Genomic DNA, 26,872 nt, shown 5'->3' with positions numbered 1-26,872 from the left:
ACTTTTAATACCCTATTAATATCCCCTCTTGTTCTGTCTTGTGTTAATGCCACATCACCCCTCCCACCTCACTCAAATGTAGATATAAAATCAGAGATACGTAAGTTCTAATCAGTTGTGTATTTGTGAAGTCTTTGAAAATGTAATAAGTTTTACGAAACGCGCCCGTGTCGCGTCAGACTAGAAATAAAAATGAATTTTGGAGAAGTGATTTTTGATTTACCTCCAACAGTGAAGCGTAATGTACGAAAGATTGAGAAAATTCGTGTTAGAATTATTAATCTTACTTTTTCGGTCATATTTAATAATATTTATATATATAATATATATATATATATATATATATATATATATATATATATATATATATATATATATATATATATATAATATATACACACACGCACACATATAATCTACAAGATTCCTGTCGTCTATGACAGGATATTATTTATTATGTGATTATACTATTTCTTTCATGTTCTGAACGGGATTTCCGTCTTCCGTGTTTGACAACGCCCCAAGATTAGCCAAAGTGCTAAAACTCCTCCTCTAATTTCATACCAGTTAGAATTAGAAACTTTTCTCGTTTCCCACATGAAATTATATTTATAATGACACCTTAGACACGACAGGAAGCAGGAGGGAGGAACAGGAGGAACAATGCTAACCTGTGTGGGGGGATAATACTGCATTCCTCCTATCACATTCTCTCCCATTCGTACCACACTCTTCCTCTCTCTCTTCATTCACACGCACTCTTCAGTATAAGAAGTGTGTGTGTGAATGAATGTTTATACTGATACACACATATATCAGTGTAACAAACATTGAAGTCAATCACCAAGCAATGTTTGTATGTTCACCATGTGAATGCGATCAGCAACACCACCACCACCAAACACCACACTTTCGACCGCTGCGAGTATATAAACTCAATTATGTCAATACACTTCAAATACATTATAACAAGAACATATAGTGTTTTTGTCGTAATAATGGTAGACAACAGCCGCCAGAGGAGAAAAAACGTTATAATCACTCGTATGTTTTGAATGTAATCATCCACCACCCACAGGATAGGCTATAATTAACTCAAATTATAATTACTTTAATGTCCTTTTGTGCTGTCTAACATCTCGTGATACTAACTGTGATTTATTGATCGCTTGTCTTTTATAACATATACAGTTCTAAAATGAAAGTCCCAAGAGCCGCCAGTAGAGCCGATGGGAGCTGGTCGGCCGAGCGGACAGCACGCTGGACTTGTGATCCTGGGTTCGATCCCAGGCGCCGGCGAGAAACATCGGGCAGAGTTTCTTTCACCCTATGCCCCTGTTACCTAGCAGTAAAATAGGTACCTGGGTGTTAGTCAGCTGTCACGGGCTGCTTCCTGGGGGTGGAGGCCTGGTCGAGGACCGGGCCGCGGGGACCGGGCCGCGGGGACACTAAAGCCCCGAAATCATCTTAAGACAAGATCTCAAGAAGATAGTCAAGTAATGGGCGTGGCTGCAAGACCACAGTTGCGCATGCGTAGAGCCCTTATTGTGACGCCAGGCCGTCCGCCCTGGACTCACTTCCACAATTCACTAACCTCATCCACCGCTCCAGAAAAAACTATAATCCTGTTGTGAAGCAAAATCTACATTTATTACAAAAAATTCTTCAGCTTGGGGAATATATTTACATAATGCTTTAGATGTTATTTATATAAATTTTCATAATTTTGATCATTATTATTACACATGATATTTTAAATATTAAATTTTTGGAAATGATGGGTATATAAATTTGTCATCAATCAATCTCTTAATTGGAAATGACAACAAATGTTGATAAAAAATTGTTTATGCCGTTAATAATGCCATATCATAATCATTACCTATGTCTTACATATACACAATTTATGTCTATATATACTTTTGGGGATTTATGTTAACGATGAGGACACCAGCCTTATCGCCCCTTACACCGTCCTCATACTTAGTGGAAATAACTTGACATAATTTAGAGGGAGTTTAACCTGGTCATGAGGAAAAAGTTAATCTGTTAGTATGCAATGTACAATTCAAATTCTGCTTTATATTCAGTTTAGAAGAATGTGTAATATGTTTATTGTTTGTGATGTGTGTATATGTATGTATTAACACGATGTACTGAACGGGGTGAGAATAGCTTGAGCTACCTCATCCCTTTGTGTGTATTTTACATCAATAAACTTATTTAAATTTAAATTTCAATGAATGCTAAATAAGTTAAAAATGCGTGTCTAGTATGCAGTTGGATACCGTTGTCCGGAATTTGATAAAACTTTGTTATGGAAAAGGGCCTACATAGAAAAGTCGTAACGGGAGACACTAAAAATTCACGAAATTAGGTTCTAGTGGGGACCCCTTAGGCTACGGACGACACCCAAATCTGAAATAGCTTGAGTGTTTTCGGGGAAGCCCGAGGCTTAGCTATATTAGTGACGCTACAAACATGGAAACTGTTTGGTGCCGATATTATACTGATGGACGTCATGTACATAAAATAAATTACAGTAAATGTGTAAGAGTCTTCACTGCACACAATTTCAGTCACATTTTTTTTTCACCCAAGTAGTCTCGAGGAATGTGTCGAGGAATGACAAAATCTAAAAAGTATACGCAAAGGAAATATCCTAATAGACAGGGGCCAGATTCACGAAAGCACTTACGCAAGCACTTACGAACCTGTACATCTTTTCTCAATCTTTGGCGGCTTTGTTTACCATTATTAGACAATGAGCTCGGAAGCACCAGGAGGCTGTTTATAACAATGACAACAGTTGAGTGGGAAGTTTTCATGCTTGTAATCTGTTTAATAAATGTAACCAAAGCCGTCAAAGATTGAGGAAAGATGTACACGTTCGTAAGTATTTGCGTAAGTGCTTTCGTGAATCTGGCCCCAGATGTGTAGAGGAGATAATTCTTGACACCTTGGGAGATATTTTCGTTTCTTGCAGCGTAGAATGGGAAGGCGCCATCTTTGAGACAAATGAGAAAAGGGAAGCAGACACAAACACAAGAGAAAAACATAGCGCATCACAAGGGCAGGCAGATGTACTCACATTATTATTGTTATTGTTGTTCTTATGGTGGTACTGCTGCTGCTGTTGCTGCTGCTGCTGCTGCTGCTGGTGGTGTGAGTGCCTGACGAAGCTCCTCTCTTTCTTCATGGCCGCCTGGTCATGCTGGCCTCTCGCCTCACCGCCCTGAGTCGGATGCCGAAGACATACACACACCAGTTATATAATGTGCATTGATATTCTTGTTATTAATTAAATTTGCACGTAATATAAATTCATCCTTACAACTAACGCTTCCAGAATATTTTAGTATGGAAGCATGTAAATATGTCTGCAAAGCTCATTCATATTACTCGTACATCTAATAGAACGTCGCATTTTGATGTATATTCTAAGGCCAAAAATTGTCGTTTTAGAAAATGGTATAGTATAGTGGCTCGTGAAATTGACAATGTCCCGCTTTCTGTTTCGGATCCTCTGGTACGTTAGGATAAGGCCACTTTATTAATACGACGGTTTCTTGACGTTGGGAAACCATATGAGGACGGAGTGTGTATATCAGCAACATAGTTGTGGTGGGGTGTCGGCTGTGGTGTAGTCACATTCCTTTGTGGACACATCCGTACACTGTTGACATGGCAGTATTGCATATATTGTCCTCCATACTTTTTTCTCTATTTTCATAGGAATAAAATTTACTGAACGAAAATTGGGACGGAGGGTGGAATATACGGAAGGGGATTTTTATTATTCTCATTTCACAACCAAAATAATTTGTACATTATTTCCCATAATTTCCCTATATTTTCCCTATATTTTCCTTAAATTTTTAAGAATAAATTATGTTTAAAAGTTTATTGATTCATGAGGCTTTAGGAAACCAATCGAAAAATTACGGCAGCCTAGTTATTTAAAGAAATATATTTGTAAATAAAATATTTTCTTCGCATTTTAAATAATTTTGTCTCTGGACACTCGTGGTTACATATTTTATCAGCTCAGGGCGAAACTATAGCGTCTTGAGTGGTTGATAATTGTATCTCAAATGCCATATAATTTTCTCTAAAATTCCCCCATATATATTTTGTTTTGCTCTTTAGTATTAAATGATAAAGTTCCAAAAACGGAGTTTCCAGCATGTACATATAGGTACAGCACAAACGGGAGAATGGATAGTGGTTACTGACCTCAGTCTGTTCCAGACTATAAGGGGTGACTTAGCTGTAATTATGGAGGCTGGTGGATAAATATGAACTAAGAAGAGCTTAGTAAACACTCGCAAAGTTAACCTGAGCATGACAGCATCTTCCCTCATGATGCCAACCTTCTCGCAGTTCACAATCACTAACATTATTACAATATATCTACCACAATTGAAGCCATGTCTACAGTTATCAAAATTACTTCATACGTTAACTACTGTTTTCCTCCTTGTTCTATAAGAATATACATAAAAGGCATGTAACTAAAAAAACATTAAAAAGCCTAATAATGATTGGAGGACATTATGTAAATATGGTAAGTTAAACTCCACGGAAGTGGAAATTTTAAGCATGAACACAATAGGCTCGAAAGTAACAAAATAAGATTCATTCTTTCCAGCACAGATTGTTTTTGGTTGTAATTTCTTAATGTTTTGTAATGGAACTCATGACAGATATAGTATTTGGGAACACAAAACTGCGTCTGCACTGGAGAGAACAAACGCCTTCCGGGAGAAGTTTTACCTGTGGGTTATGGAAGGCCACGCGGCGTCCCCTCCCACCCATGGGGACTTGGATAAGTAGCATCGCCAGACCTCTCAGTTCTATCTCCTCTAAAAGGCGTCTTCACAGCTCGCCCACTTACCATGTGACGCCTTACGCTCAAGCTTCGAGTGTGTGTGTCGTTCAGAAAGTCCTTAGCTTTTTTTTTCGGAGAGTTCGACACTAAACTTCGTAGAGAGAAGTTCTCAGATCTCCGTCGTTTCTTGGTCAAAGAAAACAGTCACTGTGGGACGTTTTCTGTCGTTTAGGAGTTGGGGGTTTTCTCAGGTGCTTCCTGGTACGTGTAGCTTGAAGGACTTTCTGTTGTTTATCAGCTGAGAACTTGTGATTTACTTTTTATTCAGGCTTCAAAGTCTATTGCACTCAAATTTTCTTCAGCTGTGTAATAAAATAGTTAAGGCGATATCCCTTCAGAAACTGTTTTCTGTAATATTCAAGAAAAGAGCACCAACTTGAATTTCTGGCAAACTAAAGTAATTCTGTGGTATCTTGGTATAGCACTCTTATAATTTTTTTTCTCGTTTGTTGACTTTCACTTTTAAAGTGGCTTTTTCAAATTTTGGCTGGAGATCGTCAAAAAATATTTCAGAGCCTTTCACAACTGGCACCAAAAAGCTTACATTTATATTAACCTGCTGGAAAAAATATGTAATACTTTACTAAGAATATCATACACACACACACACACACACACACACACACACACACACACACACACACACAGGGGCCTCGTAGGGGGCCTCGTAGCCTGGTGGATAGCGCGCAGGACTCGTAATTCTGTGGCGCGGGTTCGATTCCCGCACGAGGCAGAAACAAATGGGCAAAGTTTCTTTCACCCTAAGTGCCCCTGTTACCTAGCAGTAAATAGGTACCTGGGAGTTAGTCAGCTGTCACGGGCTGCTTCCTGGGGTGTGTGTGGGTTGTGGGGAAAAAAAAAAAAGTAGTTAGTAAACAGTTGATTGACAGTTGAGAGGCGGGCCGAAAGAGCAAAGCTCAACCCCCGCAAACACACAACTAGTAAACACACACACACACACACACACGAGTTGTTACATTCTTGCACAACCACTATAGCACCCAAAGCGTTTCGGGCAAGTCCTTAATCCTAATATATTCCCCAGAATACGACCCGCCAAAATGGTTCAGCAACCAGGTATACCCATTTACTGCTGGGTAAACACAGGCTACAGTTAAGGATTGACTACGGAGCAGTCTCCGTTGTGTAGTGGTAAGACACTCGCCTGGCGTTCCGCGAGCGCTATGTCATGGGTTCGTATCCTGGCCGGGGAGGATTTACTGGGCGCAATTCCTTAACTGTAGCCTCTGTTTAACGCAACAGTAAAATGTGTACTTGGATGAAAAAACGATTCTTCGCGGCAGGGGATCGTATTCCAGGGACCATAGGATTAAGGACTTGCCCGAAACGCTACGCGTACTAGTGGCTGTACAAGAATGTAATAACTCTTGTATATATCTCAAAAAAAAAAAAAAAAAAAAAAAGACTACCAGTAAAACCTCCCCGGCCAGGATACGAACCCAGGACAAAAAGCTCACGAAACGCCAGGCGAGTGTCTTACCACTATACCACGAGGACCGCTATATGTGTACAGGAACAGACAACTTCTGACTCCTCTTAGCAGGCTGAGAACTTTCCCTTCCCATAACTCATGGTGAGCCTTACCCACTAGTTTCCCCTAGAACACGACCCGCCGATTGGGCACCCAATCACTGCTGGGTGAACAGAGGCCATTAATTAAAGGATTGGCGCCTATGGTCAATCCTTCCATGCCAGGACTCAAATCCAGATAACTGGATTTTGTATTTTGAATATCTCAGCCTACCATTTAGGTCAGCAGCAGTCTTAAAAGCAAAGATATGCAGCTGAAATCTTTGAATCATTGTCGAAGAGTAAAATCAATATAATGGGGTCCATAATCCAGCATTGTGTGACCATAATCTAGCATGGTAATGGGGCCCATAGTTTAGCATACTAATGGGGACCATAGTCTAGCATGCTAATGGGGACCATAGTTTAGCATACTAATGGGGACCATAGTCTAGCATGCTAATGGGGACCATAGTTTAGCATTCTAATGGGGACCATAGTTTAGCATTCTAATGGGGACCATAGTCTAGCATGCTAATGGGGACCATAGTCTAGCATGCCAATGGGGACCATAGTTTAGCATACTAATGGGGACCATAGTCTAGCATACTAATGGGGACCATAGTCTAGCATACTAATGGGGACCATAGTCTAGCATACTAATGGGGACCATAGTCTAGCATGCTAATGGGGACCATAGTCTAGCATGCTAATGGGGACCATAGCCTACTATAATAATGGGGACCATAGTCTAGCATGCTAATGGGGACCATAGCCTACTATAATAATGGGGACCATAGTCTAGCATGCTAATGGGGACCATAGCCTACTATAATAATGGGGACCATAGTCTAGCATGGCTATGACATTTACACACAGAACCGGGAGAACCTGTCTTCAGGGAGGAGATCCGCTCAAGAGAATGGATTGAGAGCCACTACATAATTAGTGCTATTAACTACTATCTCTCTCCATGGTTAGGTTAGGCTAACGTTACTTTAGGTTAAGGTTTTGGTTAGCTTTAATTTCGTTTGGTTACGTTAATACGGAGTATTTTTGACAGTGTGAAGAATGAAATTCGAAACGTTTTTCAATGTACCCGAGAATTCCGTTTACAATCAAATTTTTCAAAGAAAACGTTTTCAACATACACGATATATTTTAAACCAATAATTCATAATACAATAATGTTTTAACTTGAGGAATAATCAGCTTACGATCTATTTGTTTCTTAATAATCTGTTTCTCATGATGAATTTACTGTGGGGACGGGCTCGGAACACCAGTAATACCAACATGAACAAATATTGAGGCCGTGAAGTGGGATCGAACTCGTATCCAAAGGCATATACACTGAATAAAAATATCAGTACCAATTGAGGCATATATAATAGTTAATGTATGCTAATAACAATTAATATAATGTTTATTAATAAAATAATAATATATAATAATAATTTGAGAAATTCTGTAGTAGCCGTGATGAGGGTTCGAACCTATACGGTGGGTAGTTCCACACACACGCCCCAGACAACCAGTTCACGACATGGGCAAAGAGATTGTAACCTAGAATTCTACTGAACCCACAAGGAATTTCTGAGGCTTCTACTGAAGGCAGACAAAGATTTTCACACAATTCTCCCCGTGCACTCTGCCTGTCATCTAGGAATGTTCTACCTCTGACACGCCTCTTTCAATACACATAGTACCCTGTTACCTAGCAGTAAAATAGGTACCTGGGTGTTAGTCAGCTGTCACGGGCTGCTTCCTGGGGGTGGAGGCCTGGTCGAGGACCGGGCCGCGGGGACACTAAAAGCCCCGAAATTATCTCAAGATAACCTCAAGATAGTAATCACATTAACGTGACTGCATCAATGAGAAAATCCGTAGAGTGAACGTGGGAACATCCACCACATAAGTTCGAATCTGCATCACAGCTCCAATGGATTTTCTCATTGATGCAGCGACGTTAGCGTTATTACTGTGTATTATTATTATTATTATTAATATTATTATTAGCTTAATAATGTTTATAGCGGCATTTGATGGCAATATATTTGTGTGTGATGTTGAACCTAATACAGTGTGTGAATTTACTATTTGTGTCTGCAGAAGCGAGCTATTACCTCTTGGACCCCCGCTTTTTTAGCCAATATATTTCTCCTCTATTACGTCAACTACATGTATTTATCTCTGACACACACACACACACTGGAAGACAGAGTTAGGGGAGACATGATCACGACCTACAAAATTATCAGGAATTGACGGGGTAGATAAAGATAAACTGTTTGTTTAACACTGGTGGTACGCGAACAAGGGGACACAGGTGGAAACTGAGTACCCAAATGAGCCACAGGGACGTTAGAAAAAACTTTTTCAGTGTCAGAGTAGTTAACAGATGGAATGCATTAGGCAGTGATGTGGTGGAGGCTGACTCCATACACAGTTTCAAGTGTAGATATGATAGAGCCCAATAGGCTCAGGAACCTGTACACCAGTTGATTGACAGTTGAGAGGCGGGACCAAAGGGACAGAGCTCAACCCCCGCAAGCACAACTAGGTGAGTAACACTTGGTGAGTACACACACACACACACACACACACACACACACACACACACACACACACACACACACACACACACACACACACACACACACACACACCCAGGAAGCAGCCCGTAGCAGCTGTCTAACTCCAAGCTACCTAATTACTGCTAGGTTAACAGGGGCATTACGATGAAAGAAGCTGCCCATTTGAACCCGGGCCATTAGTGAGAGACATGATCCTTCACATACAAAAGTGTGTGAACCACTGTCAAACACTGAACAAGCAGGATGCATTTGCATCAGACAGCAAGTAGCGGTTCGTAACAGGCTGGTTGATCAAGCCAGGAAGCCTAGCCAGAGACCGGGCCGCGTGGATATTGATCCTCAGAACCACACCGGCCGCCCACCACGGGGTCCAGGGGCCAGATTCACGAAGCAGTTACGCAAACACTTACGAACCTGTACATCTTTTCTCAATCTTTTGCGGCTTTGTTTACAATAATTAAACAGTTAATGAGCTCGGAAGCACCAGGAGGCTGTTTATAACAATAACAACAGTTGATTGGCAAGTTTTCATGCTTGTAAACTGTTTAATACATGTAACCAAAGCCGTCAAAGATTGAGGAAAGATGTACACGTTCGTAAGTACTTGCGTAACTGCTTCGTGAATCTGGCCCCCAGGCCGCTATTGGGCTTGGTCCACACGCTGCCTCCCACACGCTGCCTCCCACACGCTGCCTCCCACACACGCTGCCTCCCACACACGCTGCCTCCCACACACGCTGCCTCCCACACACGCTGCCTCCCACACACGCTGCCTCCCACACACGCTGCCTCCCACACACGCTGCCTCCCACACACGCTGCCTCCCACACACGCTGCCTCCCACACACGCTGCCTCCCACACACGCTGCCTCCCACACACGCTGCCTCCCACACACGCTGCCTCCCACACACGCTGCCTCCCACACACGCTGCCTCCCACACACGCTGCCTCCCACACACGCTGCCTCCCACACACGCTGCCTCCCACACACGCTGCCTCCCACACACGCTGCCTCCCACACACGCTGCCTCCCACACACGCTGCCTCCCACACACGCTGCCTCCCACACACGCTGCCTCCCACACACGCTGCCTCCCACACACGCTGCCTCCCACACACGCTGCCTCCCACACACGCTGCCTCCCCCACACGCTGCCTCCCACACACGCTGCCTCCCACACACGCTGCCTCCCACACACGCTGCCTCCCACACACGCTGCCTCCCCCACACGCTGCCCCCCCCACACGCTGCCCCCCCACACGCTGCCCCTCCACACGCTGCCCCCCCCCCCCACACGCTGCCCCCCCCCCACACGCTGCCCCCCACACGCTGCCCATATCATGTTTCCACAGCTAGAATATTTGGGAGCCTTCCGGCCGAGCGGACAGCACGCTGGACTTGTGATCCTGTTTTCCTGGGTTCGAGAGCCACATTGCTCTCACTTTTGTGAATTTTCGTGTACTGTGCTTGTTTTCCTTTGTTTGCTGTTGTTGTTTAAGATTTGCTACTTGGAACAAAAAGTTCCAAGTAGCACGGGCTATGGTGAGCCCGTCTTTTGTTTCCTTTGTAGATATTCGATATATACGTTGTCATGCAGAGAATGTGATGGTGGTGTTTCGGGTTGGGTGTGGTGGTTGAGAGGTTGTGTGTGGTTGAAGTGTGGTTGGTGTGGATGGGGTTTGGGTGAGGGTGTGGGTGTATGGTTAGTGTGGTTGGGTCGGGGCGTGGGAGTATGATTGTTAAGGATGTAATTGGGGGGGGGGGTGGGGGGAGTGTATTTGGTGGACTTTTACTCCAACAAATTAATACAAAAAAGCATTTTCAACATATTACACAAAATATTTTATCAGTCTCCGTGGTGTAGTGGTAAGACACTCGCCTGGCGTTCCGCGAGCGCTATGTCATGGGTTCGTATCCTGGCCGGGGAGGATTTACTGGGCGCAATTCCTTAACTGTAGCCTCTGTTTAACGCAACAGTAAAATGTGTACTTGGATGAAAAAACGATTCTTCGCGGCGGGGATCGTATTCCAGGGACCTGCCCGAAACGCTACGCGTACTAGTGGCTCTACAAGAATGTAACAACTCTTGTATATATCTCAATTTTTTTTTTTTTGTGTGTTTTCTATCGAGCTACATTGTTCAACTTGTCATTCTTTTGTTTGTGTTCGAAAACTCGAGTGTTCAAATGTTCCTAGTGACAATGATATGACGTCCTCAAGATGACCAGAAACCCGTGGGAAGAGAGAAATTGTGAGACCAGAGAACCAGCAGTTGTTACAACCTTGGGACCCTCACTATCTTCCCTCTAAGAAGCTAATAAGAACCCAAGTGTAGCGTCATCGAGACATCTTAAGTGTAAGACTAGTAAGTCCATCATCACCCACCACCACAGCTCTGATGGCAACTCCGCAGAATGGAAAGCGCTAAGCTGTTATTCATTCACACACACACAGAGGTGTGTGTCAAGCAGGATATATGTCTCTCGAACTGTCAGGCGGGATCTAAGAGTCAATGCTCGATCCTGCAAGCACAAATAGGATCTCTATCAAATAGAAACTTTGTACAACACCCACCAGTGGGTTTCGAACCCAGAAAGCACAACTACCTTCCAGTAGTTGCCCTAACTAGTACGCCTTAGTCCACTACACCAACATCAGACCCTTAAAAAGAGATAGAGATTTCGAGGTATTTACCTCAAATTTCTCCGAAGCTTTCTGGGTTCGAGGCCCACTGGTGGGTGTTGTCTAAAGTTTGTTAAACTTCACTTGAGGATTAAGCAAGTTAGTGCATATAGCATAGACACGAGTTTTCCCACATTGACAGTGGCTTGATGAAAGAACGTGGTTTAATCCCTCACCACTCTGGTGCCCTTGGGAGATAGAGAAATTTGAGGTAAATACCTCAAAATCTCTTTCTCTTTTAGGGTCTGATGTTGGTGTGGTGAACTATGGCGTACTAGTTATAGCAGCTACTGGAAGGTAGTTGCGCTTTCTGGGTTCGAGACCCACTGGTCGGTGTTGTCTAAAGTTTGTTAAACTTTACGTGTGGATTAAGCAAGTTAGTGCATATATATCAACCCGTTCTTGCACTTTCTTATAGTCAATATTGACTTATTAAATACGTGCATATGTGACATACTAATTTATTGTGAATATTTTACTTTACCTTGAAAAGCTTCATAGAAAACACCGACCTTACCTAACCTTCTTAGTATGTTTAGATAAGCATCTTATTGCTTCGTAATTACAATTATTACTTAACCTATACCTATAATTGGTTAAGTAATAATTGTAATTACGAAGCAATAAAATGCTTATCTTAACATACTAAGAAGGTTAGGTAAGGTCGGTGTTTTCTATGAAGCTTTTCAAGGTAAAGTAAAATATTCACAAATTAGAATGTCACATATGCACTTATTTAATAAGTCAATATTGACTTAAAGTAAGTGCGAGAACGGGTTGTATATATATAGATGCATAAGTTGTGTGTGACGTCACCATGTCAGTATAGAGGGTTAGCCTCTATTGGAGTGGCAGAGGGTGGGAAGGGGCTCTCTTCACACACTCTTGTCTAACAACCGGTTTAGAGTAATGTGTAGGCACTGAGTCACACTCTCCAGGTGTTTAGTAATATACGTCCAGGTACATCATGGCTCATAACCCCCAGGTGTTGACTCACTTCAGGTGTTGTATAACAACCCTCCAGGTATTGTATAACAACCCTCCAGGTAGTGTATAACAACCCTCCAGGTATTGTATAACAACCCTCCAGGTATTGTATAACAACCCTCCAGGTATTGTATAACAACCCTCCAGGTAGTGTATAACAACCCTCCAGGTAGTGTATAACAACCCTCCAGGTAGTGTATAACAACCCTCCAGGTAGTGTATAACAACCCTCCAGGTAGTGTATAACAACCCTCCAGGTAGTGTATAACAACCCTCCAGGTAGTGTATGACAACCCTCCAGGTAGTGTATGACAACCCTCCAGGTAGTGTATAACAACCCTCCAGGTACTGTATAACAACCCTCCAGGTGTTGTATAACAACCCTCCAGGTAGTGTATAACAACCCTCCAGGTAGTGTATAACAACCCTCCAGGTAGTGTATAACAACCCTCCAGGTGTTGTATAACAACCCTCCAGGTAGTGTATAACAACCCTCCAGGTAGTGTATAACAACCCTCCAGGTACTGTATAACAACCCTCCAGGTAGTGTATAACAACCCTCCAGGTGTTGTATAACAACCCTCCAGGTAGTGTATAACAACCCTCCAGGTAGTGTATAACAACCCTCCAGGTAGTGTATAACAACCCTCCAGGTAGTGTATAACAACCCTCCAGGTAGTGTATAACAACCCTCCAGGTAGTGTATAACAACCCTCCAGGTGTTGTATAACAACCCTCCAGGTATTGTATAACAACCCTCCAGGTAGTGTATAACAACCCTCCAGGTATTGTATAACAACCCTCCAGGTAGTGTATAACAACCCTCCAGGTACTGTATAACAACCCTCCAGGTAGTGTATAACAACCCTCCAGGTAGTGTATAACAACCCTCCAGGTGTTGTATAACAACCCTCCAGGTAGTGTATAACAACCCTCCAGGTAGTGTATAACAACCCTCCAGGTAGTGTATAACAACCCTCCAGGTAGTGTATAACAACCCTCCAGGTAGTGTATAACAACCCTCCAGGTAGTGTATAACAACCCTCCAGGTACTGTATAACAACCCTCCAGGTAGTGTATAACAACCCTCCAGGTAGTGTATAACAACCCTCCAGGTACTGTATAACAACCCTCCAGGTAGTGTATAACAACCCTCCAGGTAGTGTATAACAACCCTCCAGGTACTGTATAACAACCCTCCAGGTAGTGTATAACAACCCTCCAGGTAGTGTATAACAACCCTCCAGGTGTTGTATAACAACCCTCCAGGTACTGTATGACAACCCTCCAGGTACTGTATAACAACCCTCCAGGTACTGTATAACAACCCTCCAGGTACTGTATAACAACCCTCCAGGTAGTGTATAACAACCCTCCAGGTAGTGTATAACAACCCTCCAGGTAGTGTATAACAACCCTCCAGGTAGTGTATAACAACCCTCCAGGTAGTGTATAACAACCCTCCAGGTGTTGTATAACAACCCTCCAGGTACTGTATGACAACCCTCCAGGTACTGTTTAACAACCCTCCAGGTACTGTATAACAACCCTCCAGGTACTGTATAACAACCCTCCAGGTAGTGTATAACAACCCTCCAGGTAGTGTATAACAACCCTCCAGGTAGTGTATAACAACCCTCCAGGTAGTGTATAACAACCCTCCAGGTAGTGTATAACAACCCTCCAGGTAGTGTATAACAACCCTCCAGGTACTGTATGACAACCCTCCAGGTACTGTATGACAACCCTCCAGGTACTGTATGACAACCCTCCAGGTACTGTATGACAACCCTCCAGGTAGTGTATAACAACCCTCCAGGTACTGTATAACAACCCTCCAGGTACTGTATGACAACCCTCCAGGTACTGTATAACAACCCTCCAGGTACTGTATAACAACCCTCCAGGTACTGTATAACAACCCTCCAGGTACTGTATAACAACCCTCCAGGTAGTGTATAACAACCCTCCAGGTAGTGTATAACAACCCTCCAGGTACTGTATAACAACCCTCCAGGTAGTGTATAACAACCCTCCAGGTAGTGTATAACAACCCTCCAGGTAGTGTATAACAACCCTCCAGGTACTGTATAACAACCCTCCAGGTAGTGTATAACAACCCTCCAGGTAGTGTATAACAACCCTCCAGGTAGTGTATAACAACCCTCCAGGTAGTGTATAACCCTCCAGGTAGTGTATAACAACCCTCCAGGTAGTGTATAACAACCCTCCAGGTAGTGTATAACAACCCTCCAGGTAGTGTATAACAACCCTCCAGGTAGTGTATAACAACCCTCCAGGTAGTGTATAACAACCCTCCAGGTAGTGTATAACAACCCTCCAGGTACTGTATAACAACCCTCCAGGTAGTGTATAACAACCCTCCAGGTAGTGTATAACAACCCTCCAGGTAGTGTATAACAACCCTCCAGGAAGTGTATAACAACCCTCCAGGTAGTGTATGACAACCCTCCAGGTAGTGTATGACAACCCTCCAGGTAGTGTATGACAACCCTCCAGGTAGTGTATAACAACCCTCCAGGTGTTGTATAACAACCCTCCAGGTAGTGTATGACAACCCTCCAGGTAGTGTATGACAACCCTCCAGGTAGTGTATAACAACCCTCCAGGTAGTGTATAACAACCCTCCAGGTAGTGTATAACAACCCTCCAGGTAGTGTGTAACAACCCTCCAGGTAGTGTATAACAACCCTCCAGGTAGTGTATAACAACCCTCCAGGTAGTGTATAACAACCCTCCAGGTAGTGTATAACAACCCTCCAGGTAGTGTGTAACAACCGTGCCACAGTTAATGGTAGCGGTATAGGTGTGGTGGCCGGCCCAGGAAGTTGTGAGTGAGAAGAGCTCCTCTGACGTGTGATCGACACTCAACCATTCCATTCTGGCCGTCTATACACGCTTCCATGTCTTCCCGCACAGCTCTAGTGAGGTTGGTCGGCGCCTCTCGGTCTCCAGTCAACAAGTAGGCTGGTGGGAGGAGGAGAGAATGAAGATGGGGTTGGGGGTTTGGGGGGATGAGAGGTGGCGTGATGGAAGCGAGAAAGTAGGCGAGGGCTGTAGCCCACGCGCTATCATCAGCCTCTCTCTCTGCCGCAAAGAACCGCAAACTTATGACTCACGCCGAGCGCACGCTAGTGTGTGTGTGTGTGTGTGTGTGTGTGTGTGTGTGTGTGTGTGTGTGTGTGTGTATTCACCTACTTGTGCTTATGGGCGGTTGAGCTCTGGCTCTTTGGTCCCGCCTCTCAACTGTCAATCAACAGGTGTACAGGTTCCTGAGCCTATTGGGCTCTATCATATCTACACTTGAAACTGTGTATAGAGTCAGCCTCCACCACATCACTTCCTAATGCATTCCATTTGTCAACGACTCTGACACTAAAAAAGTTCTTTCTAATATCTCTGTGGCTCATTTGGGCACTCAGTTTCCACCTGTGTCCCCTAGTGCGTGTGCCCCTTGTGTTAAATAGCCCGTCTTTATCAACCCTGTCGATTCCCTTGAGAATCTTGAATGTGGTGATCATGTCCCCCCCTAACTCTTCTGTCTCTTCTGTGTGCGTGTGTGTGTGTACTCACCTACTTGTGCTTGCGAGGGTTGAGCTCTGGCTCTTTCGGCCCGCCTCTCAACTGTCAATCAATCAACTTTGTTTTTTCTCCACACACACACACACACACACACACACACACACACACACACACACACACACACACACACACACACACACACACCCAGGAAGCAGCCCGTAACAGCTGTCTAACCCCCAGGTACCTATTTACTGCTAGGTGAACAGGGGTATCAAGGTGACAAACTGTCCATTTGTTTCCGCCATCACTATGGATCGATCCCCGATCCCTAGGATTACGAATCCCGGGCGCTGTCCACTCAGCTACCAGGCCACGATGTGAGCCCGAGACTGTGTGTGTCATGCCTCTGTGTTGGAGGAACATGGTGCTCTGTCAACACCAATTTTTGTGTTACCTAGCAGTATAATAGGTACCTGGGTGTTAGTCAGCTGTCACGGGCTGCTTCCTGGGGGTGGAGGCCTGGTCGAGGACCGGGCCGCGGGGACACTAAAGCCCCGAAATCATCTCAAGATAACCTCAAGATTGCTAGCTCGCCGACATAGTCGTTAGACTGAATATAACTCTTAAATGCAATTAGCTTTTCGGAGACATTCTAATTCATCTAGACAAGACCATACGTGAGAGTGTGAGGGCGGTCACTGACGAGACCTGTTGGGCACATGTTGGTCTGGTCAAGCACCTTGGACGTCATTCCTCGCAGTCTTTTTATTATTATTATTATTATTATTCTACCACAGACGTGGCCAGACATTTACAGTGCTAACCAGCATATATACATTTACTTCTGTCCTCCATGGACAGGGTTAGAGAAGTGTTAAACATAGAGTTCAAGGGTTTATTGAACAATCAACCACAGAAGGTGATTCGGTGCTTTTAAAATGCTAAGCTAACCTACATACGTAAATACATAGATACATAGATTTACGTATGCCCTACATAAAGTGTTCCACGTGTCTTTTACATAGTGTCATTTCCTCTCAGTCTGACTATGATCACAGCCTGACTCATCGCGTGTCATGTGCACGTATTCATCAAGCTCATACACGTATCTTACGCACCCATATGCAGGCGATGAGTCACAATAACGTGGCTGAAGTATGTTGACCAGACCACACACTAGAAATTGAAGGGACGACGACGTTTCGGTCCGTCCTGGACCATTCTCAAGTCGATTCTCACAATCGACTTGAGAATGGTCCAGGACGGACCGAAACGTCGTCGTCCCTTCAATTTCTAGTGTGTGGTCTGGTCAACATTACGCACCCGTCACAAGGGCAATGATGCTCTTTTTCTTCCTAAGGTGTAATACCTTGTAGCAATTAGCTGGTGTATTAATAAAGTAAGGCCAGGTGGGCGGTGCCTAGTGATGGCTCACTCCGTCCACAGGATGCTCAGCGGCACTCTCTTAGTGCCAATATTGTGTCTTCAAGCCTATCAGTGCCAGGCTGTACAACTGGCTGAATTTAACGATAACAAGAGTTAGCTGCACTACACTTAAAGTGAACAAAGTGTACACCAGTACACTCAAGGTACAAGGGGAAGAACAGTTTTATACTTAGAGGTCTGCTCTTCAAGTACTTGAAGAGATCGTTACTTGCAAGATACACACTTGCAAGATATCAAAGTTACGTGCAAGATATCAAAGTTACTTGCAAGATATCAAAGTTACTTGCAAGATATCAAAGTTACTTGCAAGATATCAAAGTTACTTGCAAGATATCAAAGTTACTTGCAAGATATCAAAGTTACTTGCAAGATATCAAAGTTACTTGCAAGATATCAAAGTTACTTGCAAGATATCAAAGTTACTTGCAAGATATCAAAGTTACGTGCAAGATATCAAAGTTACGTGCAAGATATCAAAGTTACGTGCAAGATATCAAAGTTACGTGCAAGATATCAAAGTTACGTGCAAGATATCAAAGTTACTTGCAAGATATCAAAGTGTTCCCTGGAAACACAAATCGTAACTGTCCCCATTTTCCGCTTGTTACAACTTGTAATAAAGTTGTTACGTCTCGGCTTAACGTGTTTATGACGGATTAGAACGTTGTCACAACTTGATATATTGCTTGTTATAACTGGTTAGGTGTTAAATCTTGTTCGAACGTTGTAGCAACGTCGTAGTTTCGTTGTGTGTTTGGTGGGGAATTGGCCCCATACGAGGCCCATTGTCCTGGAATGGGGCCAGGTGGACCTTCTAAAGTTACTATGCTCTCATATTTATCCAACAATCACAAATTTCCTATTGATATCACACAATATATACACATTGTTATCTACATTCAGATGTAACTAATGATGTCACAAAGGACGTCTTACACCATGTAAGGAAAGTGGCAAGGACTAGACCGAGGTCACCTCATCCCTTGTCAGAATTAGACTGCTTCAGGTCTTATATCTGTACAAGAGAATGTTCAAGGTTGGAGGCTAGATACTTCACACAACTTTGAAAGATGTTAAGTGTGGGGTGTGTGACCGTCATAGGCTGGCCGAGGACGACCACTTTGCCCCCAGATTTAAGAGAGATCGACTCCTGCGATTTTGAGGGTTTGAAATTGGAGATTTGTTTTCCGTATGGTTTTGAACATCTGTATATTTCCGTAATAATATATTGTCTTAGAGACAGAGAGGAGGAGGAGGAGGAGGAGGGAAGGAAGAGAATTCGAGGAGAGGAGGATTGGAGATAGGATAAAAAGGGTGAAAGCAGAGGAAACGGGGATGTGTGGACCTCATCCTATATATATATAATATATATTTGGTGGAAGCACCTCTTTGTTATTTGTAGGGAGCCTCAAGCCTCGAAGAAGAGGATATGCAGCACCCGGGGAGAGCCTTGTCGGACTCCCACGTGCGCTGGCACATATTGCCTCCTACCACCCCCCTTATATAAGTAAATGTTTGTTATATTTAAATTTTATTACAAAAAATGAGTTACATATAAGATTCAAATATGATTGTCATAAGTTGTCGAGTTCCTCCAGCTCCTCAGATGGCGGGCAGGAACCCTGAATGCAGTGTGCATTTCCCCTCTGTATCACCACACTGAGGCGCTGGAAAAGGAAGCTGGCAGCTCTAGGGTCCCTTGTTATTTCAATTAGCCTAGAACCCAGTTTCATAAAAAACTGGTAGCACTTTTACCCCAGGCGCTGAGTGTCTCAGAAGCAATGGGGACAAAATTGTAGTAGTGATCCAGTTCTCTATACTTACGGGATTTGGCTGCTTCCTGTGAGTGGCAGCGCCACCTGGTTGTGCAACACTGAAGTTAATGTAGGTGTTAGCCAGGGTTGATGCGCACGTGTAGTCCCATACCAACTGCTTGCCATTCTTGCAGGGGTTCACTGTAATATACCATCCGGGCGACCAATAAGTGCAGCAGAGTTACGTTGTGTAACGGGGCTCTCTTTCAGCTGGGCATCCAGCTGTGGTGAGGCTCCTCTTGATGATGTTAACTTCACTGTGCCTCGAGTGCCATCCCCCTGTGCTTTGGCAGAGTAGGCCATGGTGGCCGTACCTGTCGGCCACCACCTCGCCGCAAATACACCTATATCTGATGTGGATTGGGGCAGCAAGGCGGAGGGCTACAAGAATTCGGAGGGCGTGTGGTGTGAGGCGCATGCCAGTTGCCGACATTGTGGGTGCTAACAGGAAATCCCCTGCATGTGGTGCTGCCACTGCTGTGAGGCGAGTAATGTCGTGTTGTGTTGTTGCAGCACCCAGGCACTCTGCAGTAACTTGGTCTTTGGATGGTGGTGATTATTTGATTATATATATATATATATATATATATATATATATATATATATATATATATATATATATATATATATATATATATAGTGTGTGTGTGTGTGTGAGAACAAGCCTGAATGGTCCCCAGGACTATATACAACTGAAAACTCACACCCCAGAAGTGCCTCGAACCCATACTGCCAGGAGCACTCTGCTGGCGTACAGGATCGACCAACCGCTTAACCACTCAACCAACTTGACCGGACAAAAGAGGATGGTAGCCGAGGCTATTTTCACCCCCCCCCCCCCCCGCCGGCACTCAGTTGGTAATCTTGAGCATGGTATTTTATCAAATCGCCTCATTCTTTGGGGCACACGTGAGGAACACAAATGCGAACAAGCCTGAATGGTCCCCAGGACTATATGCAACTGAAAACTTACACCCCGCCAGCAGAGTGCTCCTGGCAGTATGGGTTCAAGTCACTTCTGGGGTGTGAGTTTTCAGTTATATATATATATATATATATAATGAGCAGCAGAAAGGACGGATGAGAGAGCGTGAGAGTAGTTGCCAGAGTGAGGTTGGGGTGCCGTTGCCTGTGTCAGGTGGCCAGGTGCCAGTGGCGAGTGTGTCAATGGTGAGCACTGGACGTGTGTGCCAGCTGGAAGTGGGTCATGTTCAACACAACATTACTGGATGTTCAGTCAGTATAGACCCGAGTGACCTGCCGCCACGGTAGGTCATCACCACCTGCCTCATAGGTCAGTCAGTATAGACCCGAGTGACCTGCCGCCACGGTAGGTCATCACCTCCTGCCTCATAGGTCACTTTCAGAACTATTGAATAAATTGATCTAGGTGAGTTCATTATAACTTTGTACTGAGGATGTTAACACATAGACAAGTGCAGCAGAACTTGGTAGCTGTGGCACTATCACATATATGGAATAGTGACACACTATTCCACATTTGATGGTGTCATATGCAAGAGGAGGCCACCAAATGGGGGCCTGGTAGGCTGAGTGGACAGCGCTCTCGTAATCCTAGGGTCCGGGTTCGATCCCCGATGATGGCAGAAACAAAATGGGTAGTTTCTTTCACCCTGATGCACCTGTTACCCAGCAGTAAATAGGTACCTGGGAGTTAGACAGCTGTTACGGGTTGCTTCCTGGGGTGTGTGTGTATAGAGAGAGGAAAAAATGGTAGTTAGTAACAGTTGATTGACATTTGAGAGGCGGGCCGAAAGAGCAGAGCTCAACCCCCGCAAGCGCAACTAGGTGAATACATCTTCAACCAAGAGACTGGGCCGACTCCTTGATGACACCGTGGAGCAACCCGTCCTCTTAAAAATAACGTCACTTTTCGCTGGTATGCGCGCTGTGGCCAAATTTGGACGTAATTTGAAATGAAATCGACTCACAAAAGTGACGTACTGTTCCGTTTTCTGTTTGAGTCGTTCGGCTTACTCGGTAAGGTTAGGAGAGGAAACTTTCAATTAACGTTTCATAACCTTTTGAAACTTAATGAGAATTTCCTGCCTACCTAACCTATCAGAGGACCCTTAACTTACTGTTGTTGAAAAAAAAATCCCAAATTTCTTTTCTTTTTTTTTCATTTACAAATTACGTCCACTTTCGGTCATACGGACAAACGGCCAAAAGCGACATTATTTTTAAGAGGACAGGTTGACAGCACTTGGGGCGAGTCGACGAACACATCAACACTGACTTAGGGGTCAGTGTTAATGTCTGTTACAGAACTGCACAAAATATGTAGAGGGTTCTATAGTAAGTACACAATAATGTGTAGCATCGGTACATGAGCATTTATGTAGGCTCTACACTATATGAAGGGTCACATCGCTTGTGTCAAGAATTAAACTCTTCGGCAAGGGTGCAACATGAACACGGGGACACAGGTGGAAACTTAGTACCCAGATGAGCCAGAGACGTTAGAAAGAATTTTTTCAGAGTAGTTATTAAGTCACTATCTGCGTGACTCTTGTCATCTATAAGGCGTAGATCCTCCTCGTATATGAGCTTGTACACAGATGTACTGATGTTTGTGTTAGCGTGACTTCTGCACCTGGCACATTTTGTTAAGCGCTGCTGGCATTATTACTGGCAGAGCTGCACCAGTGGGTAGTGTGGCTCTTGGGCCAAATTTTAGCTAGGACTCCTGTGTCGCACTCGGGGCAATGTTTACCACCAGACATTTGAGAAGTCTACACATTCTCTGAAGTCGTCTGCTGATACACGCCTTTGTGCTTGCGGGGGTTGAGCTCTGGCTCTTTGGTCCCGCCTCTCAACTGTCAGTCATCTGGTGTACAGGTTCCTGAACCTACTGGGCTCTATCATATGTACGCTTGAAGCTGTGTATGGAGTCAGCCTCCACCACATCACTGCTTAAGGCATTACATTTGTCTACTACTCTGATACTGAAAATTCTTTCTAACGTCTCTATGGCTCATTTGGGTACTCAATTTCCACCTGTGTCCCATAACCAACCTTCCTACCTCTATCTCTCTCTGTCTGTCTGTCTGTGTCTGTCTGTCTCTCTCTCTCTCTCTCTCTCTCTCTCTCTCTCTCTCTCTCTCTCTCTCTCTCTCTCTCTCTCTCTCTCTCTCTCTCTCTCTCTCTCTCTCTCTCTCTCTCTCTACCTCTCTCTCTCTCTCTCTCTCTCTCTCTCTCTCTCTCTCTCTCTCTCTCTCTCTCTCTCTCTCTCTCTCTCTCTCTCTCTCTCTCTCTCTCTGTCTCTCTCTCTCTTGCAGCACCTGGTATTAGCACTGAGAGAAAGTGTCAGTTGCACCTCAGTAAGTGGGCAGGACGTGAACATTCCCCTCACCACACCTTGTCCACTCACGCCATTCCAGAACCCACCCACCTCATGCCAAACCCAAGCATCACCCAGCCCACGGCCCCCCCCACGCCAAGTGCTCGTCATTACTGTCTATAAGAGGGACGGGTGGGAGGCGTTACCTCGCCACGATTATCCGTCTCACGAACTCCGTCTCCCACAGCCTCCAGCGGCCTCCCAAAACATCCCAAAACATCCCAGTCTCCAGAAGCCTTCACTGCCCCCAATAGTGTCTCACAGCCCACAGTAGCCTCCCACAGCTAACAGTAGCCTCTAACAGTCCCCAGTAGCCTCCAAGAGCCCCCCAGTAGCCTCCAACAGCCTCCAGTAACCACCCAACAGACCCCAGGTGGTGCAGAGAGCTGTTGTGGTTGGGGCGATGTTAAGGGTTGGTAGAGATGGTGGAGTGTGTAGGTAGGGATTGGGGAACACGGTTGGCGAGGCTGGTGGCGGGACTACAAGCTAATTTGTGGTCCCGCCGCACCTGTTTGTCGATGATTGGCTCAGACTGTCGCCTACCACTACTGCAACAGCTGCTGGTAACTGTGTAGCTAGCTCCTGGTTGCTTCTGCATGTTGCTCGTGCATCTGTTGCACACCGGCCTTTGCCTGTAGCTGCCGTACCTGTACCTCACGTGTTGGGTGAGGACCGCTAGCAGGGTAGAGTACTAGGTCAAGGGCACATAACTTTAGGAGGAAGGAGGCCAGGTGACCTGGGCTTCCTGCCAGCTACTACATACCTCAATTCTTGTTGGTGTTGGGGCAGTCTCTCTCTCTGTCTCTTGTCTCTCTCTCTCTCTCTTCTCTCTCTCTCTCTCTCTCTCTCTCTCTCTCTCTCTCTCTCTCTCTCTCTCTCTCTCTCTCTCTCTCTCTCTGTCTCTCTCTCTGTCTCTCTCTCTGTCTCTCTCTCTGTCTCTCTCTCTGTCTCTCTCTCTGTCTCTCTCTCTGTCTCTCTCTCTGTCTCTCTCTCTGTCTCTCTCTCTGTCTCTCTCTCTGTCTCTCTCTCTGTCTCTCTCTCTGTCTCTCTCTCTGTCTCTCTCTCTGTCTCTCTCTCTGTCTCTCTCTCTGTCTCTCTCTCTGTCTCTCTCTCTGTCTCTCTCTCTGTCTCTCTCTCTGTCTCTCTCTCTGTCTCTCTCTCTGTCTCTCTCTCTGTCTCTCTCTCTGTCTCTCTCTCTGTCTCTGTGTCTGTCTCTCTCTCTGTCTCTCTGTCTCTCTGTCTCTCTCTCTCTCTCTCACACAGGTGGAAACTTAGTACCCAGATGAGCCACAGAGACGTTAGAAAGAATTTTTTCATTAGTTAATTAGTTAACAAATGGAATGCATTAGGCAGTGATGTGGTGGAGGCTGACTCCATACACAGTTTCATGTGTAGATATGATAGAGCCCAGTAGGCTCAGGAACCTGTACACCAGTTGATTGACAGTTGAGAGGCGGAACCAAAGAGCCAAAGCTCAACCCCCGCAAGCACAATTACGTGAGTACACACACACACACACACACACACACACACAATAATCTTACACAGCTATAGCATTAATTTGGATCAAACAAAATCTCAGCATGGATATTAAGCATAGGAGCTGAAGTCCTATGTTGCCCATTGCTATGATATAGAAGCGAGATTTAACAGAATGTTAGAAGACAGCCAATGTAGTTGCAACCTACCAAAGTGGAGGCCTACAGGTTTTACTAGACTACTGGCCAGCGTCCCTTACTTGCACGCCATACAAGGTGACGTATAATGATGTAACAAAGACACTGGTACAACTATCTACAGAGAGGACACTTTGTAACACACCGTCACCCACTTGTTAACTTGAGGCTCACCAAGTTTTCCTGCACGCACTGGAAGGAATTTTATGACCGGGGTGACACAAACTAGGCAAGAGCGACAAGAGTGGAGAGAGTGCATATTTTTGGGACTCTCAGAAAGCCTTCCACTCAGTTCCTCACTTGAAGGTGTAGAAAACGAGAAGCAGGCAGGGTGAGGTGCACCATTGGACACGACAGTAGTCGCAGGAGAGGGATAATAAGGTTTCGTCTAATGAAGAACTGTGATATATATTTACTCACTATAATGCTGGTGCTGAGTATACATGAAAAAAACACATTTTCCCTCTAAAAACCGCCCACAAGATGTGTATGGGGTGCATAATAAATGATCTAAACTAACTACTCTGAAATAATATCATTTTATAACGAAATTAGACAACACTCAGTGGCAAGTGACGCCATAGGAAGTCTACGATCCAAGCGATAATATTGTGGCTGTGGGTAATTAGATGGACCCAATTTCCTTATAAAATTATGTTATTTCAGAGTAACATTATTTTTTCCATGTTGTGCATTCAGCACCAACATTATAGTGAGTAAATATATCACAGTTTCTTCATTACTTACGTAATGCTAGGCGGCTTTGGGGTAATTTGACCGAGAGAGAGCCAGTTGACTTTAGAGAAGAAAGCCAGATACTACCCGCGACCTCCCTCGACACTCACTACCAAAACACACAGAAATCACAATAGCGTGATGCATCAATTTTTTTACCATGTCGAAGCCCAGTCGATTAAGGCAGCGTCTGGGATCCTCTGGGACGTAGGTTCAAGCCCTCGTCACGGCCCTGGTGGATTTGTTTACTACTAGAACATATATATGTTTGTTTCTGTCTGTTAGTTTGTTTGTCTGCCTGCCTGCCTGCCTGCCCGCCTGTCTGACTGCCTGCCTGCCTGCCTGCCCGCCTGCCTGTCTGCCTGCCCGCCCGCCCGCCTGCCCGCCCGCCCGCCTGCCTGCCTGCCTGCCTGCCCGCCTGCCTGTCTGACTGCCTGTCTGTCTGCCTGTCTGTCTGACTGTCTGACTGTCTGACTGCCTGTCTGTCTGACTGCTTGACTGCCCGCCTGCCTGCCTGTCTGACTGCCTGCCTGTCTGACTGCCTGTCTGTCTGACTGCTTGACTGCCCGCCTGTCTGACTGCCTGTCTGACTGCCTGCCTGTCTGCCTGTCTGACTGCCTGCCTGTCTGCCTGCCTGTCTGACTGCTTGACTGCCTGCCTGCCTGCCTGCCTGCCTGCCTGCCTGCCTGCCTGCCTGCCTGCCTGCCTGCCTGCCTGCCTGTCTGCCCGCCTGCCTGCCCGCCTGACTGCCCGCCTGACTGCCTGACTGCCTGCCTGCCTGCCTGCCTGCCTGCCTGCCTGCCTGCCTGCCTGCCTGCCTGCCTGCCCGCCCGCCCGCCCGCCCGCCCGCCCACTTCACGTCCAGTAATCATTCTCTCCCTGACACGGACATCCTCTCCTGCTGACCGTATCCTAATGTCACGCCCGATAGACCCTTCAATCCTTCCCACTACCAGGCCCAACGTCCCTTCCACCCTCCCGTTACGGGCGGGATGGGATAGACAAGAACCTCACGGACGAGGATTATATCCCACACACACAAGTCAACACACAGCGCCTCTGTTTATCCTCACTACAGCATCAAAACAATCCTGTCTCCAGAGAGAACATTTAAGAGGCCCAGCGAGTCTCGGCAAGTTAGGTAGTCGGCCTAACCTTATCGGGAGTGGTAGGCAAAGTGTTGTAATTAATTTTGCCCCGAGGGGCGAGTTTATTGGGCAGCGTCACTCATCCTGTGAGTGGACACCCCGCCATAGTGACAGTATTGGGCAGCGTCACTCATCCTGTGAGTGGACACACCGCCATAGTGACAGTATTGGGCAGCGCCACTCATCCTGTGAGTGGACACACCGCCATAGTGACAGTATTGGGCAGCGTCACTCATCCTGTGAGTGGACACAGCGCCATAGTGACAGTATTGGGCAGCGCCACTCATCCTGTGAGTGGACACAGCGCCATAGTGACAGTATTGGGCAGCGCCACTCATCCTGTGAGTGGACACAGCGCCATAGTGACAGTATTGGGCAGCGCCACTCATCCTGTGAGTGGACACAGCGCCATAGTGACAGTATTGGGCAGCGCCACTCATCCTGTGAGTGGACACAC

General features: G+C 45.3%; 2 protein-coding genes across 18 annotated transcripts in view; one reads left to right on the top strand and one right to left on the bottom strand.

Annotated features, from left to right (window-relative positions):
* LOC123762740 (leucine-rich melanocyte differentiation-associated protein) overlaps positions 1-26,872 on the top strand; it is a 292,506-nt gene that overhangs the window by 45,739 nt on the left and 219,895 nt on the right. The gene's annotated exons all lie outside the window — the stretch shown is intronic.
* Positions 1-26,872, bottom strand: part of LOC123762738 (uncharacterized) — a 195,043-nt gene that overhangs the window by 66,443 nt on the left and 101,728 nt on the right. For 6 of the 17 annotated variants that reach the window (XM_069332257.1, XM_069332259.1, XM_069332256.1 and 3 more), the window contains exons 2-3: positions 19,503-19,633; positions 3,092-3,235 (exon numbers count right to left, since the gene is read on the bottom strand). The exons of 1 other annotated variant lie outside the window; for it this stretch is intronic. In XM_069332257.1, coding sequence (XP_069188358.1) covers positions 3,092-3,235; positions 19,503-19,633 — 275 coding nt within the window. Of the gene's footprint in view, positions 1-3,091; positions 3,236-4,776; positions 5,451-19,502; positions 19,634-26,872 lie in introns of all 17 variants that reach the window. 10 more of the 17 variants (XM_069332261.1, XM_069332260.1, XM_069332264.1 and 7 more) reach the window with 6 other exon arrangements.

The sequence above is a fragment of the Procambarus clarkii genome, chromosome 27, assembly GCF_040958095.1.
Source record: "Procambarus clarkii isolate CNS0578487 chromosome 27, FALCON_Pclarkii_2.0, whole genome shotgun sequence".
In the NCBI taxonomy this organism is placed as follows: Eukaryota; Metazoa; Arthropoda; class Malacostraca; order Decapoda; family Cambaridae; genus Procambarus; species Procambarus clarkii.
Note: the sequence above shows the minus strand (reverse complement) of the source record. Positions and strands in the feature narration are given on the sequence as shown.